Here is a 20,436-nt window from a genome sequence, read left to right on the forward strand (position 1 = left end):
ATATCTCCCCACCTTATTCCAAGCATGTGATGTTTCCTCAAATGAACACACTCCAACTACTTGTACTAGCACGATCAAAAATAATGTAGACACTTCCTGTATTGCAGGAGCATTGTATCATTAAATCTGTTCACAGAGGTTTAGAGCGGAGCATCCAAGTAAGTATCTTAATGTTATTCGACTGATTCTCAGCTCTTCAATCACCGTTGTTGTTATTTTTCTTTAGTTATATGGTTCAATTCATCAGTATAAAATATTTTTCTCAAGGATTGTATATTGAGTTGAGTTGATTTTAGTTTAACGCCCCTTTCAGCAGCGAGGCTATATCAGACGTGGACCTATTGATTAACGTGAAATCCGAAGAACATGAGCTCACGCCGGGAATCGAACCCGGGTCTCCCACTATATTATGCATATATATATTCATCTAAGGTATTCGTTAAAATATTTTTCAACTATTTCAGCTAAATATTTCAATTATTTTTCAGATCTATTTATGACTGGATTGTACGACAAAATCAATTAGCAGAAACGACAAAGAAGCATTATTTTGAACAAACAAACAAAAAATCGTGATCACTAATGGCTGTGTGCACCAATGAAGTTCAACTGTTGAACGAGGGTCATAACCAAGCTCGGTGGAAATGTCTGTTGCACCAACAACGTTCAAGGTTAAGTCTCGGTCAAATGGTGGATAAACTTGGTTTTGGCTTGAACGGCCAAATTTGGGGGTTTAAACTTCGTTGGTTTAAGTCAGTCTGTTTACATTCAATAATGTCTTTGTATGTTTCCACTAATGAAATTACATTTCTCGTGTCCGGAAAAATTTTTTGCTTGTGGTTTCATTATTGTTTCCATCACAATTACGATCAGTGAAATTATACTCACAACTCTATGCACACAATCTCTAAAGTCGAAAAGACCAGCACGCGGTATGCTTTCTCATTTGTTACTTTGTTAAACGAAGATTAGATACAAAAGACGACAACCAATCAGAGTCGATTTTACAAATTGACCGAAGTTTACTTAAACGAGATGTACTGAATTTCGACTTTCAATGGCGCAACGGAAGTCCAGGAACCACGTTTAAACTTGAAAGTTTAATGTTGAACGCGTTTGAGTGAACGCTCGTTTAAACTTCGTTGGTACACACGGCTATAAACCCGTAATAACAAATAACAATTAATGCATTGATACTGCCAAACTACAATATCAAAACATCATATTGTAAAGTAACAATGAATAAAAATTATTTTTATTAATACGTCATGTTGTCATGGATATAATATACAATATCAAAACCAACACAACCAGCGACTTGTAATGGAAATATTTATAAGGTACGTTTCTAATTCACATTTTATACTTTTACTAATTATAACTGACAATGTGTTCTATCTTAAGCAAGAGCTTATATTCCATTAGCACTGCACCATATTTAAAACCTGTCACTCACTTAGAACATACATTGTTCGCACACTGAAAGTATGCTCCATGCTCTATTACCATTACAATTCCTTTTTAATATTGAATGTGAATCACCTACAAGAACTGATATAAACCCAACCGATTTCATCCAATCTTTTATTATTATTATTGTGCATATTCTTCTCCCTCTTCTTTGAATATTAATTCTTGTTTTATACGTATATCTGATATTTTCTAAAATTATTAGTATTATTTGAAGTTTAGCAACCCTTTTCACCACCGAGGTTTACGAGACGTGGACTCATGTTAAGTTCGAGTTCAAACCACCGTAAGGCATTCAAATTCAATGATCTCCCACTGGAAATCGAACCCGGAACAACATGAACCAAATGTCCATTACAATTACATTTTAATATTAAACCCAACCGCGCGTGCTAGTCATTAGATCAATGGTAAAGTAGGGGTGTTCCAAGAACCGGTTAACCGGTTTCGGTTCGGTTTGTAGTCTAAACCGAATCAATCGGTTTGGACTTCAAACCGGTCCGGTTCGGTTCGGTTTGTAAAGTGTTCGGTTCGGTTTGTAGAATGGTTCGGTTCGGTTTAAGAACTGTTGGGCCGTTTTTGAGGACTTCTACTATTCATACCATAAATAGACAGAATTATTTACAAGAAATGCATTACAATGGTTTTCGAAATCGACATTACACATCGTCGAATAGGTACTGGTAATGCATTATACAGTTTCATGCCAGTATATTTATAGCTTGAGTTGTATTTAGCCTCACATATAGGTTATTTAAATCATCTATACGTCTTGTACTATATGAGTGAAGATTATTGTGATAACCAAATACCATCCTGATTTTCTCTAACGTGCATAAGACATCTATAAATGTACAAAGAAGAACTATCATTATTTGCATCTCCTTAAAGGATGGTCTACATGACACAGTATCTGGCATACCTTTTATTGCTCTTACTAGCCTTCTTCTGCCATTTGAAGACAATTTGAGTACCTGATGAATTACCCCACAATAATATACCGTATTGTAAATGACAATGAAAAAAGCATAATACGCTGTAAGAGGCACGGTTTCAGTAGCTGTTGTCCTTAATTTGCAAATTAAAATAATATTTTAGATAATATTTTACATAGATTTTCAGTACGTACATTCCAGTGGATAGCTTTCTGAAGGTGGATAGATCTAGATAGATTTCCGAAGTTCTTCAGAATGGCATGCATCTGCATCAGTCTCATGATTAGCAAGAAAAAAAAATGAATGGTTTCTATCAGATTCATTGAGATAAAGTTAGTTTTACTTTAACGATGTTGATGGCATTTTTAATATTTCATTATTTTTTTCAATTTATCTCTCATTAAAATCTTATCTGTACTTAGAAATGTTATGTCGTCAGCATATAAAACAGATTTCTATGGTAGAAAGCTTGGAAAGTCATTTACACAGATAGAAAGAGTTAAGATCCTAACACACTCCCCAGATGCACCCCTAATGTTCCATTCAATAAACTTGATCCTTCATTTGCAATACGGACAGCCTATCGTCTATTGCTAAGATAGAACTTAAATTAATGACAACTCAATTCCCCTAACACCACGATAATATAATTTTGCAACCAATAAATCGAATGACAGTGTATCGAAACCTTTACTCAGCTCTAGCAATGTTGCACACGTATATAATTACTTTCAAAATTGTCTAATATGTGTGCTACTATATTTTCCACAGACTTAGTCGTGGAAAACTCCGGTCTGAATTCAAACTGCGAACTGTGGAGCAGTTTATTCGTTTTAAGATAGTATAATAATTGATTTTCAATACATTGCTCAAAAACTTTGAATATAACTGGCACTAAGGATATAGGACGATAGTTATTAAGCTTACTTTTATCGTTTTTCTTATGTAAGGGTACTGTGATTGTCAATCTAATGCAGTCAGGGAAGATTCCCTCTACAAGCATCTAGTTAAATAGATAAACTAAAGATTCAACTATAACATCAATTATTTTTTTTAACAAGTTGTTAGAAAATCCATAGAAATTCACACTGTTTGAAGGTTTCAGTTTACTAATGACATAAAACTGCTCTGGTATTTATTCCAGTCCACGAAAAATATGACTCAATTTTACTTACATTTTGGACCGGATTCGCAATATCTTTTTTCAAGTAGTTCCTGACTCCTCACGATAGTAGCTGTCCTCACGATACTGCAATGCCAACATCATCTGATGAGGACGAACGGTCACCCTTCTCTCCTGCGCTACTTGACTTCGTTGATCTCAGAAGACGCGATATTCCAGTTCGATTTCGCCATTGCGTCAGTAAATAACTATTCCACTTTAGTCTTCCCTTTACAGCTTGGTATTGCATAAAGACGTACAGCAAAATAATGAATTCCGATGAATATGAAATTCGATAATGGCCATAAAAAAGAAGGAACAGATGGCATTTATGATTAGAACACACAAACACACAACATATATACCAGTACTCGGATATTCGTGCACATAAAATGAACTAACAAAACGGGTACTACAGCAATAAATAAAAAGAACAGAAAGACGACTGGCATACCTTTATCATTTTGAAGTTTGTGGATTCTGTTGATCTCGTCCAAACTTTTGTTTGTCCTTTGTTGTACTCAAGTTTCCAATTTGCATGATTGTCTAATAGATTCCTTAGCCTTTCAAAATCACGATCCTCTGCTACTTTAACCACTCCAACTTCCATTGCACAACTCTCATTTACACAGTGATGACTAGCTGCCTTTACGTTCCTGGCGTCTCAATTGAACTATCACATGAGCTTACCTAAATAAAATAAATATTAATGATAATAGTAGTTACAAAATCCACAGTTTACAGTGAAATAAATACAAATATACATTATATGATTAAAAATATCCGGGCATCATTCCAAGAAGAGAGTTTTTTGGTGCTGTAGACACAGTGGAAGAGAAGAGTAGCTTCTGTAGTAGTAACGAAAGAGAAAAAAAAGGAAGAATACGCCGTTCTGTGGAGTTTACGACTTACAATGTGGTTAGATGAATGGGTGTAACAGATATACAAAGTTTGTACTCGATATTTTACACCCCTTAAACATACATATATAAACTAAACAGAGTAACGAAGAACAAACACATTTTTTTATTTATTTTTAAGTTTAAGGCTCCATGGTTATACTCCGAGTCTGCTAAGGGAGACGGTGAAAACACACCTGGTATTTGCGACTATACGTGTTTATTTGAAGTTTTGCAATCCTAAGTTGTAGGCATACAGTTTATCGTGGGATCCGAACCATATGAACTCCCACTGGGAACTGAACCCAGGCTTTCACCAGAAGCGGACTGAATTAGACACGAAGAAGTCCTTATTTGTATTTAGGTATTACAATGGAATACGACATTCATAAGAAACTACTCGTAAGTCATTTCATTTCGGCTTCACAAAGTACAAGAATTTTATGAAGTTTATGTTTATTGAGCAAATTTGAAGTTCGAAGGATTCATAATACGATTGCAGCAGCCTTGTGGGAACATATGAACAATATAGTACCCTTGACTTTTTTTTAAGGAGGAAGACATTTTTAGTTTCCTCTCATTATTTCACAGCACCAACTATCTCCTAATCATTTGCTTGTACTTCTTTCTTTTACCTTTAGCCCACACAACACAACTCCGAGATATCAAATTGATTCATTCTATTTCGTTTCGACTCCTGGAAATAGCAAACATAATCCCTTCATTTTGTAACGAGGCCATTAATGAAAGTCGAATCTCCCAACATTCTTAAGAGCTGAAATTTCGGTAGATTAACCTTACTAGCCATTATAAATGCTTTTTGAGCACATTAGAATAGTTGAATAAAGTAAGCAGCATATATTGGTGCAGAGCAGACTTCAGTAGCATAAAATGTAGTAGAGTATTGACTGATAGAATGTATAAAATAAAACTTTCTTACCGCATATGACACGATACGAACATGAATGTGTAAATGAAGCCTGAAATTGATTCACATCATCAAAAGAAAAGGAAAATCTAATCTGGGCTCATTTCAGTAAAATGTAAAATTATTATATTCTCCAAAACTAACATATATATCTCCTAAGGCTTTAAGTTGTGTCAAATATTGTCCTCTTGATTTAAGTAATGAATCATAGAATGGAGCCACCATACCACTTATAAGAGAACTGAAAATGAATGAAAGTGCTGCTGCTATCCTATCATTTGAACAAAATATATTTCCCTAGGATGAAGCATAAATGAGATCTGGGTCCTACTTCAGTAAAACGACAACCGGGGCCCTATAAGTAATAAAAATGTTTATTAAGATTAAAAGAGCCAATGATTCAAGAAATATGTGTTTCTGTAACTGTAGTACTTACGGAAAACAACTAGGTGAGTACTATAGTCAAAATATAGAGGAGTCTACGATGCAGTAGAATAAGGAAGAGTAAAGAGATATTCTACCTACTCGGTCAAGTAGTTTGAGAAAGTCACTAGTATCTAATCCGGTTTGGACATGGCGAAGTTGGTGGACTCTCGTGACAATGTGGGAGTATGTCCACCAAGCAATTGCATTAGCGATAGTGTGTGTGTGTGTGAACAATTTCTGTTCTTTTATGATTTTGGTGTCGAACTCTGCATACGTGGGATTCCATGTTCTTATGTTATGTATAATAATGATTCCCTGTTCTATATTGGAAGCGAGTAAAACGATAGCTTATAATACAACTTAAAGCAACAATAAGAGAGAATCTATGTATACAGAAAATGCCGCTCTAATATTGTAAACAATTGTTTCTAATGCACACAAAACTGTGCTAAGACTCATTATCATCCCATCAGTACTAAACCACATAAATCATTTATAAAACAAGTTATTATTCACCGTCCTCTACACTACAACACCAAAAGTAGTAGCCGGAACGCCCTTGAGAAATTATGAGAAAACTCAAGAGACATTAGAACTAATAATAATAATAATAATAATAAAATAAATAAATATAAAATAAGGTATTAGAGTGGCTCCTCCTTGCCCTTTCGTTTTTAGTTCTACGTTATAATAATTCCCGAAAACGACTATCAATGTGGCGAAAGTTTTATTTCATTTTTAAAAAATCCGTTTACAAACTAATATTCTTTTAATACTGCGTACATATTCGATGTTTCTCAATAATAGTGTGTGATTTAAACCACGGGTATCAGGTTGAATTATTTCAATATTAGTATTTTTTTCTTTAGCTTAATGCTTGTAAATATCTTATTGTACTATTGTCTTCTTCGGAGGTTGGCCAATGCGATTAATATTAAAACGACACTTAAAATCCTCATTCTAAAAGTAACATCACTATCTCAACAGCAGCACCATAATTAGAGGGTAGGGTAGAGCATTAATATTTGAGCCCTTCTAGAATTTAAAACCTTAAACCTTAATAAACTTTATTATTATTATTATTATTATTATTATTATTATTATTATTATTATTATTATTATTATTATTATTATTATTATTATTATTATTATTACTTCTAGGGTCTCAGTTGGTGTTTTACTGAAGTAGGACCAAGATTCCATTTATGCTTCATCTTATATATTTTGATAAAATGATGGGAGGAGCAGCACTTTAAATCAATTTCAGTTCTTTTATTAATGGTGTGATGGCTCGATTCCATGCTTCATTACCCAAATTAAGGAGACAATATTTGACACAACTTATAATCTTAAAGGAAATACATATCATTTTTGGGGGACTATAATAGTAGACATTTTACTGAAATGAGCCCAGGTTAGATTTTCGTTTTGTTTGGATGATGTGAATCTCCACTTCACTTACAGGCTTCATTTACACATTCATGTTCATATAATATCATATGCAGTATATGGGGTACCTTGAAGTCGGCCCTCTCAAACGCTGGGGAGCTTACGTGGTTAGTCGCTTCAATGTCTCAACAAGTTTCGGTACTGTTCGTTAGTAATAAACTTTTGGACGTACAGCCCTCCTATAGGTAACGAAATTAGGGCATAAAACACATTTTCACTTTGTACTCAGCGGATTGTTATCTTTTCTGTTTCAGGCACCAAACAATGAATTTGCATTTAGCACATTTAAAGTTCAAAATATTTTTATACATATTAATTTTTACTTTTAATATTTTGATTTTATAGTTTAGATAAAAGGTGCTGTCTCAGTTTAGGTGTCCAAAGATTTGTAAAATTTACAGAAAAAATATGTAATGTTATTTCAAAAGAGGAATTTATAAATAATCAAAATGTATGGGAATCTTACCTACAACATGCCTTATGATGTAGAAATACGTAATGAGTCATTTCGTGTCAAATAAACAAAACTTTCAAACAAATTTCACCTTACATTGTCATATTTTAATGAAATTTATTATAGTTCTTAGTGCCACCGGAAAATGACGAACCCTGATATTTCAGGTTGATATGTCAACTGGTTTCAAAATTACAGGACCTCAAAGTTCTCAAAATTTATTTTCTTTTAAATTCAAAATTTTAAAATTTGATTTTTGCAAAAACCCATATTTTAAAAATTTTGTAAAATAGATGGAGATAATTTTGTAACAGATGAGGCGCAAAGCAATCATTAAACTAGTGAGCAAGCCATTGTTCATCCATTTATAGTCAGTGATGACGGTAGAAGGAGCAGGTACTCCTTGTTGACTACGTTTGCTCCTCATACATGTGTTATTGTCACTAGGTCAAAATAATATAAAATTATCCTTTTCAATATACAAAAGAAGATATATATATATATATTGCCCCTACTCCCTCCCCCCCTCATTTTCAGGAAACTAAAGCTGGGGTAGTCACTGTTTGTAGTGTACTATAAAGGGGAAACAAACATAGCATGTCGGTTTGGTTGTAATTTTGGAGTGTCTCGAACACAACATTAAGCTTGTGTACTGCTTCCCACAAAAACTTGTGCTCTTGAGAAACTAGTTTAGACTGAAAGAGATATACTACTTTCCTGATGGATCTTGTGTGCAATACAAAAACAAAAAAGAGCTTTTTACACATGCGTTTATATAAAGCTGATTTTAGTATAGTAGAGGCTGAATGGCGTTCTGTTGCAATAGCTCACGAAAAGGGCCTTGTGATGTGATTGGTGGTACAGTCAAGAGTTTGGCAGCCCGAGCAAGACTGTAGCATTCATATGATAATGTAATTCTTACTCCACGACGGTTTTTAACTAGGAGCGGCAAACGTTACTAGAGTGAAGTTTACATCTGTTAGTCAAGTAAAGATCACCGTGCCAGAAATACTTCTACAAGATCGATTTAACGAAAAAACAATTCCTGGGAAACAGAAATTCTACGTATTCATTCCTGCAGCTTCAGATATTCTGAAATTTTCTGTCAAGGTATTGTCAGGATTCATTGGAACAGACACTCACCAAATTGGATGACAACCCGGCATGCCAGACATAAGTGAATACATAACTGCTATCTATAACAAAAGGTAGTGGCTGGCATATATTTTTGGGGAAAGATAAGAGTAGGATAAAGTGAAATTGACGTTTCTCCATTCAGTTGATCTATCCCCATTTTTTACATATTCTGGGAAGCCAAATGCTGACCCACCTGACAAAGATGTAGTCACAACCGAAAATGCCTTTCATGTTGACTTCAAACTAAGTTGTAAGCATTATTCAGGACTTCCAAATATGAACAAAAACTAGTCAGTGTTCTTTCTTGACACTGGTAAGTTAATTTGATCTTAATCCATCCTTATGTCTTCTGTGTAATCTGTCCGATTCCTGGCGGGAGCTCATGTTGCTCAAATCCAACGACAAGTTCGAATCCACCCAAATTAAAATAAAAGTTCTGTAGCGCTATATATTTTCTTAAAGCTCTTTCCAAAGCTTCAAAATACACTTTTATCAATGTTCTACGTTCTTTAGATCAGCCTCAAATGCTAATCGAACGAATGCCACTCATGCAATTTTTGATAAACTTTGGGGACCTGTAATTTGAGACAGTTTTACAAATCTAGTTGAGATTTGTGCTTGTTCGACACACTGATGATAGCGGACAGATTATAAAATATCACTGTAATCTGTGATGGTCGATCCGAAATCGTGTGTTGATTTGATATGGAATGCCTCAATACACAATGTATGCTTTTAATCACTTTCACCGCATAACGAGGCCATGATGAACTCAAAATGTTCTGTGATGGCAATGCTTTAGTGCAAGATTATTTCTTAATTTCTTCTTACATGCGACAGTAGTTTCTTTGCCCCCCAATTCCAAAAATATGCCTTACAATGGACAGAAATATGTCGTATAACATTACTCGAGCAGACGGTTTTACCATATTTTGACAGATTTCTTACATTTGCAGGTTAGGTTAAAGCTAAAATACTGGTAATAATTCTTACCTTCGAAAGGTTTCAATGCTTACCAACTTTCACTGTCATTCAAAATTCTTTTCAGTATCCTGTGCACTGACAGAAATTACTCATATTACGCTCTCATTCCTTCAGAAAAAATGTTTCACATCGTATTTTACCTATAAATTTTCTATTTGGTAGAACCATCTGCTCGAGTCAACCTGTCGTATTTTTCTAACTATCTTCGTTTTGCGCATGTCTACCGTCACTGACACGCCTGCTACCTACGCACGCATTCCTACGTCGGCCCACTTGCTACACCCCTGCGCTGATTTGGTTCTAGATAAAATTCGTGTTAATAGTGCCAACCTAGCACAGGTTGGTGGGTATTTTTGCAGTGTAGTTTTCACGCCATGTCTGGGTGCTTAAATATACCCATAACAGTTAAGCTTTTCTAAAGTTAATATGTACTGAGAGCACCCAGGAATGCACAAGAAATAATTTACAAGGCATTAGGAGTGCATCCTCATCAAAAAAATATCCATGAATTGTGTGTGGATACCTAAGCTGAGACAGTACTGAATGAAGTTCTCTAGTGCTGGCATATCTCTTAATATATCACTACATTGATTTAGCCAGTTTAAAACGGAACTTTACTTACGAACTAACTTAATTTAATCTCTGTAAATAAATATAAGGTATCATTCTATAGTCACTTCGAAGAAAAAGGCCAACTACTAAAAAAGGAACTCTGCCCATAGTGGTACAGGTCAATGTTAACGTAGTATTTATAACTGTCTGTTACACTATCTTTAATACTGTGACCAACATTTGGAACTAATAATTATCAATGTTTCTCGTTTTCACTAACATATTTCTCTACACTCTCTCACCCACGCATCTTCGACCGTTGTTTTCTGCTTTTCTTTCTGCTAATGTTGATTGTTTATCTCCCTCTTCTCGGAAATTTCTCAGGTTCTCTTGAACACAATTTCCATTCTTTCACCGACATTTCCCAGGCCTCTATTTAAAAGCATTTTAGTGAGACCGTGGAATTCATTCGTGGAATCAATGTTCGCAATATTCTGCGTATGATATACAACGTAAAATTGCAAAAAGCCATTATAACTATTATACCGATTATTCCAAACTAAACTGCACATTTTGCATTAACGCAACGCAACATTTACGTTTTGACCTGCGATAGCTAGCAATTTCGTTACAATTTTGTATTGCGTTTTTATTAGGAAACAGCGAAGACCTACCAAAGCCCTGTCGATAATATTAGTCTTATAGGTTCAAAACACCCCCTAGAACACTGGATATACAAAAACAACGGCACTTTAGGGGAGGGGGATTTTAATGACAATAGGAAAATCTACACAATATTTGAAGTAAACCAGCGAAAACGACACATTTCTAGAGAATGTGATTTCTGAGATGTCATTGTTGAAAGGAATTAGTCACAAACATATAAACGTAACATTTTAATATATAGACTAGCTGAAACTGCGCTTCTACACAGGGCATCGTTCTAATATGAACATAAAACTTCCTTCCCATTTCGTCTCATAAATTGGTATCCAATTAGGTTTCATTGTGGTTCTGTAGACATTTGAATTTGCTGGCATATATATTTTGCTATTCATATTCGCCTGCGATGTCCGTCAACCCACTATTCGTAGCTCTTCTTCTGGTTGCCTAACACAAGGACATCAACCTTAGCAATGCCCTAGTAACTGTTAAATACTATTATGTGCTCAAAACACCTAAAAGATTCAATAGGAAAATAATGACACTTTAAAAAAAAAAAACGAATGAGAACTGGTAGATCTACACGCAATTTGAAGTGGACCAGCAAAAACGATATGTTCTGAAGTTTATGGTATTCCCCGCGAGACCTCATGTGGTTCTAATTCCACTTTAAGCTGTAGGTTCACAAAATGCTTAATGCGAAATCTTTCAGTTTTACGCCCCATGGTTTATGCCGGTTAGGCTAAAGGAGACGGTTATGATGATACATGAATGAAATGGTGGAATGAATAAAGTGGGAGGAAACGGGAGAACCCCGAGAAAACCCACGAGCATGGTGTTCGTTCACCACGAAGTCTACTCGGCGCGAGCTGGGATCGAACCAGGGACCCCAAGCATCAGAATTGAACGCTCTACCTCTGAGCCATCGCTCACTCTGTGAAGGTTCACATCTTATATAGCCTCGCTGCTGAAAGGGACACTAAACTCAAAAGCACATCAAAACTCATAGAGCTTATGGTTTCCGAGATCACATTGTCGAAAGGAACCACAAACATATCAACGTAGCATTTTAATATATCGATTATTCCTGTGTTGAACTACATGAAAGTATTTTTTTCAGTATGCGTGTTATAACTGTATAGCCTAATCTTTATTTATGAAATCAACTTATTTTTGTATATATCTTAATACAGATGTCTTTAAACAATTTTGTAAATGTATAAGACCTTTAAAGAACTGTCTTTTAAGAAGCACTTTTATCAATTTGACGTAAATTTATCATTACTTTTCAGTTTGAACACAAGGCTACTTTTGCTATTACTATTAGGTATTAACTTACCACAGTTGTGATTCTCAGATATCATACTTTAATATTGCGTATCATAGTGCGTAATACAAGGTCTTAGCTTTTCTAGATAGATTTTTCTCCCTGGTAGTCCTTGTTGCGTAGAAATGTTGATTTGATTGCAAACTAAAGTCATATGGTTCTCCCAAGCAGATTAGAATCCCAAGAATGATTTATCTTAATTTACAGTGATAGAACCGAATTAATCCTAAGGATGACCCATACTTTAAGTAATTTTCGCATACTATTTAAGCAGAGATCGAACGGAGTAGCCTTAAGAGATACACTTTCTTCCTACAGTGAAAATCGGAATGCAGATAGATCCCCCCCCTGAGGTGAAGGCATAATCATAGGACAAAATCTCCTTCTTGAGACAAACAGCATAGGACAAAATCCCCCTATTAATACGTGTATTTTTTTCTTTAGCAGAGGCATATTACTAGATGTATATTATACATAATACTTCATTTTTTGAAAATAGGAAAGATCAATGTAACGTATCTAAATGTTTGTCCCAGCAGACATCAACAGATACGAAATTATTGATCATCTTGAGATTGACTTCTTTTGTTGTAATGAACGTTTTAATGTTAAATTTCATTCTCAACAACTTTCATGAATGTAAAATATGTTTTCTAGTACCTTATTGTGAAGTATAATAGAGATTTTCTTTAATATTTACAATTTCAAAATCGATATATATTCTTCGGAAATCGAAGAAAATACACCGCTTCTGTTTATCTACATAATACGTAATTTGTTTCTGTAAATCTTCCTCTTGAAAACTCACACTGTAGTTCTGATAGAATACCATGACATTTTGGAAAAAAATAAAGGAAACAATAGTAATTAAAGGTAAAATATTAGTTTGTAATACTAACACAATCATAATTTCCCTTCTTAAAATAGATGTTCGGTTTTTGTGTTTTTCGAACTATCTTGAAATATCCTTTAAGAAAGGAAGAATTTCCTAAAAGTTACAAAAAGCTTGCTATAGTAGTACATAGTCTTTTTAATAAATTTTCTGACTACTCATCAGAACATGATTACTTTCTTTTTTATTTTAATTTTCAACAAATCAGAGATTACTTTTTTATTTTAATTTTCAATAAATCAGAAAGTATTTTCAGTAAGTTAAATCCGAAAGTAAACACAAAGCTCCGAAGGGCTCAAGAGGACAACTTTGAAATTGGAATATGTAGTTAGTATATCGCGGATCCCACTGCCATTGATGGCGGTTTTATTGATATAAACGTACTATCACTTTCCATAAAAGTAGCCTACACGACATTCGGTAAACTCCCAGTGTCAACATTATCTTATTTTCCTTTAAGATTGATCAGATGCAAGTGTAATCAAATCTGGCATTGTTTGACCTCAGAGGGACTGGTAAAGCGTTGCGGCTGAGATTTTGGATTGGACATGCGTATAGTAATATTACACACAAAAAAAGAGGGAGAAAGAGAGAGAGAGAGAGAGAGAGAGAGAGAATTGTGAATATAATCAAACTATGACAACCATTCTTCACTATAAAAAAGAAACTTAGACAAAATTTAATGGCATTTGCATCGGTGTCTTGAAGTTTAGGGAAAAATAGATTTCTAAAATTTACGGAAGAAATGCCTAATGTTATTTTAGAAGAGAAATATCTAAGTGATGAAAGAGTATAGGGATGTACACCCATGTCCAAAATTATTGTCGCATGTCTATAAATATGTTGTAGGAATATACGTAGTTTGATAACGAATTCGAACGGTATTTCTTATAATGTTAGTATGTCTATAATCGGCAAAGACATGTATGTAGCAAATTTAAGGTCAAAAGAGCAATAAATAAGAACCATAAAACTAAAATAAAATTTTCTTCTCCATTTAGCAACATTTTATTTTACTCATTATAATTTTCGTATTTATAATTGTTTTCCTATGAAATTTACCACATATATACATTTTCCTATTATACACATAGTATCAGTATTAAAAGTACCCTGCAAAATCATCATCAAATTATATTCTTACAAGAAGACAGTTATAGATATGCGACAATCATTTTGGATATGAGTGTACATATAACATCCCTAATAATGTTTAAAATAACATAATCCTAAGTGTATTTTTTAACCATGTAATACTCTATAAGGAAACCATGATGATCTGAATTCGTATGTCAGTGCAGTGTTTTTATGTCATGATTCGTAACTATTTAAAGCTATCTGACAAATAAGGCAGATAGTAACACGAGAAACACAGTCCGCCTTATGCAGAGTCTTTCTGACGGGTGATTAGTGCCATACTAGAGAGTTCAACTAACATATATGTTTCCTGCAGTAGTCAGGTCTTTAGTATGACGCTAATCATACGTCAAAACGACTTTGCATAAGGCCTAGTATGTTTACACTATGCTGGCTTACCCACATACCTACTATCACCGGGGTGCCTGTTCCCCCCCCGCGCTGCCTCACGGGCCTACCATCATCGTCCTACCCTTACGCGGGCTAGATAGCATTCGTGCTTTTTAGAATCCACCTATCATAGACTGGTTTGTATTTGTTGCACTATCCTTTTTATGTCTCCGCCTTTCACAATATTTATATATGATCAGCGTTCCTATCATTAATTTCTTTCCTCCATTCTCCTCTATCCTGGGCGTCCTCTATTCTCCATCCCCTCTACCTCCAATCATCTTCCATCTTGTCCTTTCATCTCATTTTGGTTCTTCCCCTCTTCCTTTTATCTCTCAGCTCTAGTTTTCCATCTTCTTTCTGACATAGTCATTGTTTCTTCGTTCTACATGTCTCAGTTATCTTAGCTTCCATTTTTGAAACTTTTACACAAGGGTCTCACTTTAATAATCATTCTTATGTTATCACTCCTTATCCTCCTTCGTCAGACCCAGGGCTGGCAATCATATGTGCAACATATGTTCCCGGGGAAGCAAGAATTGTAGGGCTGTTAAAAGCCAGCATAAACTATAGGCCAATAAAATCGAAATACATTAAAAATATATTATTATGATTATGTTAAATTTACTAATCTGAAATGTCTATTTTCATATTAAAATATATATCAAGTTTACGTTACATTAGTTTATACTCGCGTGGATAGAGTACAAATTATAACTACAAGCCCACCGAAGAGACCAGGGAATGGTTTTGTTTCTCCAATTCACTCTTAATTATAGATAGTTTTCACTGAACTTTTATACACGTAATCTAAAAATATTACTATTATTAAGTGAATCCTATATTTTCATTAACGTTATTAAAATGATGACGGGATAATGTTACTTAAACTCGTGGCTTTTAAGATGTGTACTTTCTACGGAAGGAGGGATTGCAAATGATGCTATTGCACTGGACAGCAAATTGCCTAGGGCCTGCCCTGGTCGCACGACACATCCATAACTTTCTCGTCTCTTTCACTTCCATTTTCTTTTCCTGGGCCTATGTGATTGTTCAGATTTTATACTGGTCATCATTGCCAGTCTTACTACAGTTTTATGTATATAACCTTTTAACTTGAAACTTACTTTCTTGTTGCACAGTACTCCGCTAATCCTTTTCTAGTTTTAGCCAGCCAGATTGTAGGTCTATTCTATGTTGGGTTTCTGTATGAATCTATCCTGGTCGATGTAAGATAAAGATACTTAAATTTCGAGCTCGGTACTAGCCTCTCTCCTAGCGGCAGTAAGCTCTCGTATTCTTTGTTGAGCGCCAAATATTCTGTCTTTGTTCTATTTATTCTCATGTCTCTCTCTTCCAACACCCTTCTTCATTCTTCCTGTTTCTTCTCTATCTATGTTCCGCATATACCGACACCATACACCATAATATTATTTTTTACCTTCCTCACCAACACATCCATTATCAAATTGATCTACTATGGGCAGAGAACTGATTCGTGATGCAGATCAACTTCTATAGAGAAACGTTCTGTCGTTCCCACACTATTCTTCACTTGAGTCTCTGCTCCCACGTACATGTCACTTACCAGCCGTACACACTTTTTTCAGAAACCTTCATTTTTCTCATGCATTGCCATAGTTTTACTTTATCCAAGTTTATGAAAATGTGGTGCAAATCCGCTTGCATTTCCCTACATTGTTCCATCCAGGGCTATAATTGAGCGTATAAGGAATATACAGCTTATACCCACCTATTATTTTTATGGTATAGCGTATACACACCTTAAATTTACGAAAGAGCGAGCCTATATGGAGGTGGATATAGGCTATATTCTTGAAAACGGTCGAGCGTACATCTACCAAAAGTTCTATAGTGCTGCCAAAATGTCTTGAACCGTGGCAAAAATGCGAACTAAAGCTCACACCTACGCGCTGAGCCAATAAGGGTTCAGCTGTTGTCAAGCGAGAGAGCCTTGGCGAAAGGGAGTGGAATTCCTTCAGCCGATAGCAGCGTCTGGAACGGAAGATTAAGTGTCAAGTCAATGTGGTATATCTATAGCATTACATCACTGGTTCCATAAATTGTCTCAAAGCGAAGATAGCATCAGTTGTTCCTCTTCCTGATATGAAATCAAACTGTTCTTCTCCAACAGTCGTCTCTTGTCGTGTTCATGTTTTTGTTTAATCCTTTCTAAAGTGAATCAGCACCCAGGAAATCAACTTCTCCCATAAGAAATAATTCATAAGGTACTTATAGAAGTGCATTTCCTATTGAAAGAACTACACAAATCATGAATGGTACTCTAAAATAGGATGACACCTTTGTAACAACTAAAGGTGTATATACATAAAGAATGCGTACAGTAACACTATATTGTGTATGTTCTTGAAAATTTAAGATGATGATGATGATAATAATAATAATAATAATAATAATAATAATAATAATAATAATAATAATAATAATAATAATAATAATAATAATAATAATAATAATAATAATAATAAAGTATCTATAGTACTTGTATATCACCCAAAGACTAGTAAACTTCTTACTTTATATTGAAATTTCTGCTTGAACCTTGAATAATATCTATTATCATTTTTTCCTTTCTTTTTCCAGGAACAAGGAAGGTTAGGAGAACTTTTTAATGATTTGGTTCAGTTCATTATTAGATACCTGTCGAAACAAGTGTTTATAAAGTTCTTCTAATCTTTCAGAAGCAAAGAAGAGGAGTTAAATTTAAGAAGAATTAATTTCTTACCACTTTTCTGATAAGGTATCGTTGACCACGTTTTAAGAAATTTCTTTTTATTGTGCAGTAATAAATTAGAAATTATATTGTAAAGCCCGCTACGAAAATGTCATTTAAAATAGTTTCTTTATTCATTGAAAAATTAACAAGCAGGAAAACAGTAAAGGAGATCTTAGGCGACGATCTTAAAGCACACAGAAGAATTTATTCTTGATTTTTTGGCATTTCTGGAAAAAATATGAATGACCGGATCCTCAAAACAAGAGATTCGAGTTTGAATATCAATCCCCTGTTAAATATAAAAACTAGATGCTCGTCAACCTTATGTCTAGAGTTTAACAAATGACTGGAGATCTTGCACTTCAGCCTCAACCAAGGACGTCAGAGGGTTTTAAACTAGAAAGGTGAACTATTTCATAATTAGATATCGGAATTTTATGCACTTAAAATTCATGAAATATGAATGAAATTATGCTGTTAAATGTGTTAAAATATGCACTTAATATGCACTAACAATGCAATGAAAGAAAATGAAATGAAATGAAATCTTTGAGTTTTACGTCCCACGGTTATGCCGGTTAGGCTAAAGGAGACGGTGATGATGAGTAATGAATGAAATAGTGGAATGAAGAAAGTGGGAGGAAACGCGAGAACCCCGAGAAAACCCACGCACACGGTGTTTGTCCACCACAAAGTTCACTTGGCGGGGGCTGGGATCGAAGCGCCAGAGGTGAACGATCTACCACTGAGCCACCGCGGCCCAATGCAATAAAAGAGAACACTTTCAAACATGCAGTGACATTCGGACAGAAGTTTTGTAGCTGAAATATAAAATGGAAAGTGTACTTTACGTTTTGGGGACTTCCCTTTAGAATTTATGATATTTACAGTTTATATATCCTAATATTTTTACAGCATGTACAGGTTATAAGATTAAAATGAACACGGTGATATGAGAACACAATTAGCCTTACAGTATATCACGAGATGTTTCTCTACATTTTATGGAGCTAGTTTGTGACGTTTGTAGCCATAAAATGACCTGTCAACACCAACAGAAGTTACAGAATAAATTTTATAGAGAAGAGCAAGATTAGTATCTATATTTTATGGTAAATTGGAACATCACCCTTAAAGGTATTTTCCATGGCTTCAATTGTTTGGTAGGCGGGGTCTCTGGCAAGAACATCCATCAATTTCTTTAACACAGAGCGCGCGAATTTACCAGGAGTTCGTGCTGAACTTCAACTAGAGCTAATCATTCACTGAGCAGCATTCCTCGCGTCTCTTATTTCTGAATTGATGTCGACACGTCATTACAATGAATCTATATCATTATCAGATTTCTGTTAGCGCTTTGACAATTGAAAGCGTCTTTGCTCTGCTGAAGGGTTGCTAAAAACATTAGTCCTTCATAAACTAAGCGCTTCTACATCCTCTCATAGTAAAAGCCATTTTGTTGCATAGAACTTAAATGCATTGTAATTATATGCAAAATTGAATTTATTGTATGCTGTAAGGGTATATTTAAAATATAAACTTAGAGAATATGCTCTTAAGCATTAATATATGCTTAATGCTTAAACCTTCAAAATATGCATTTATATATATTATGAAACTTCAAATTCGAGCTGTATTATTGTTTTTAGAAACTCCAAGTTTAACAGAGATGCATATAAGCAAACAAAATACGCATTTGCATAAAAATTCGATGTTTATTCATAATGCACTTATATCCGGAAATTTCTCAGACACCACCACAGAACCGAGGAAGCTAAGAGGCAGGCACGTAGCCAAGGGGTGGGTCCGGAGGGTCCGGACCCCCCTTCCCCCTTCGGAACCAGAAATGTAAAACATTAAGGAAGGATGACACAAAAAAAAAACCGAGAAAAAAAAGAATCAGCGTTAAAAGTATAAAGCTACAGCAAGCGTATGGTTACTCTTTTCTTATGAGGAGCTTTGTGTAGAGGAAACTGTGTGTGTGTGGGGGGGGGGATCAAGTTGAAAATGAATATTATTGTAACGGAGCATTCCAAATTCCATTTAGCTCCATGCTAATCCTATGGACAACAAATGATGATCGAGAAACCGGTTCGATGATCAGATAGACTCTAAGAAGAACTTAAGAAACTCGGAATATTATATCTTTTTCAATACTTTTTTTTTATTCTTTTACTCGAGATTCTTTATTCTTTTACTCGAGAGATAGTTCAGTATTGAAATACTTACTAGCATATCCTCATTTTATTGTCCTAACAAACCAATATACGTGTTGCCACTAAAATAGTTTAGATTGATCGAGCCCCTGGTGTGTAACCAGAGTATTTCATGTTATCCCCCCCCCCAGCATTACGAAATCCTGGCTAAACGAACCAATATATGTTTACAGTAAAATAGTTCAGAATGATCGAGCACTGGCGTGATAACCGCAATATTTCGTCACGCCCCCCCCCCCCCTATTACGAAATCCTGGATACGTATCTGTAAGAGGGATGCTATCCATAATTCTCTCAGATAAAGGAACGATGCAGAGGAAGAGAGGGCATTTTACAAGGTGTAGTTAGCAATCAGGCAACAACTCGATCGCTCTGTGTACATTAATGGAAATATGATTTCAAATATTTATTTAGTCAAATGACACAGTAACACAGATTAATAACTCCCCGTTTTGTAGTATGGTAATATGAAAGAAAGTGGAGTTCAAAGACACCAGATATCGTTGTAATGAAACTTGGAATGAGACGAGTCTGTCTTCTACACACATAGTTATCGTTTTGCGCATCACTACCAAACGCCCAATAACGAAGTTAGCTCTGCACAGTTCTCAATCTTCGAGACAGGAACAGGTCTAAAGACAAGAACGGCACTGATGA

At 34.9% G+C, this 20,436-nt stretch overlaps 1 protein-coding gene across 9 annotated transcripts in view; it reads right to left on the minus strand.

Moving 5' to 3' along the window:
- Positions 1–20,436, minus strand: part of LOC145686164 (START domain-containing protein 10-like) — a 61,824-nt gene that overhangs the window by 27,303 nt on the left and 14,085 nt on the right. The window contains exons 1-2 of one of the 9 annotated variants that reach the window (XM_081759173.1): positions 10,467–10,737; positions 4,022–4,257 (exon numbers count right to left, since the gene is read on the minus strand). In XM_081759173.1, coding sequence (XP_081615299.1) covers positions 4,022–4,177 — 156 coding nt within the window. In that variant the 5' untranslated portion in view covers positions 4,178–4,257; positions 10,467–10,737. Of the gene's footprint in view, positions 1–4,021; positions 4,258–9,853; positions 10,009–10,093; positions 10,116–10,466; positions 10,839–20,436 lie in introns of those variants that run through there. The other 8 variants (XM_081759168.1, XM_081759169.1, XM_081759166.1 and 5 more) reach the window with 8 other exon arrangements.

This window comes from Thermobia domestica, chromosome 5, assembly GCF_964235325.1.
Source record: "Thermobia domestica chromosome 5, izTheDome1.hap1.1, whole genome shotgun sequence".
NCBI lineage: Eukaryota > Metazoa > Arthropoda > Insecta > Zygentoma > Lepismatidae > Thermobia > Thermobia domestica.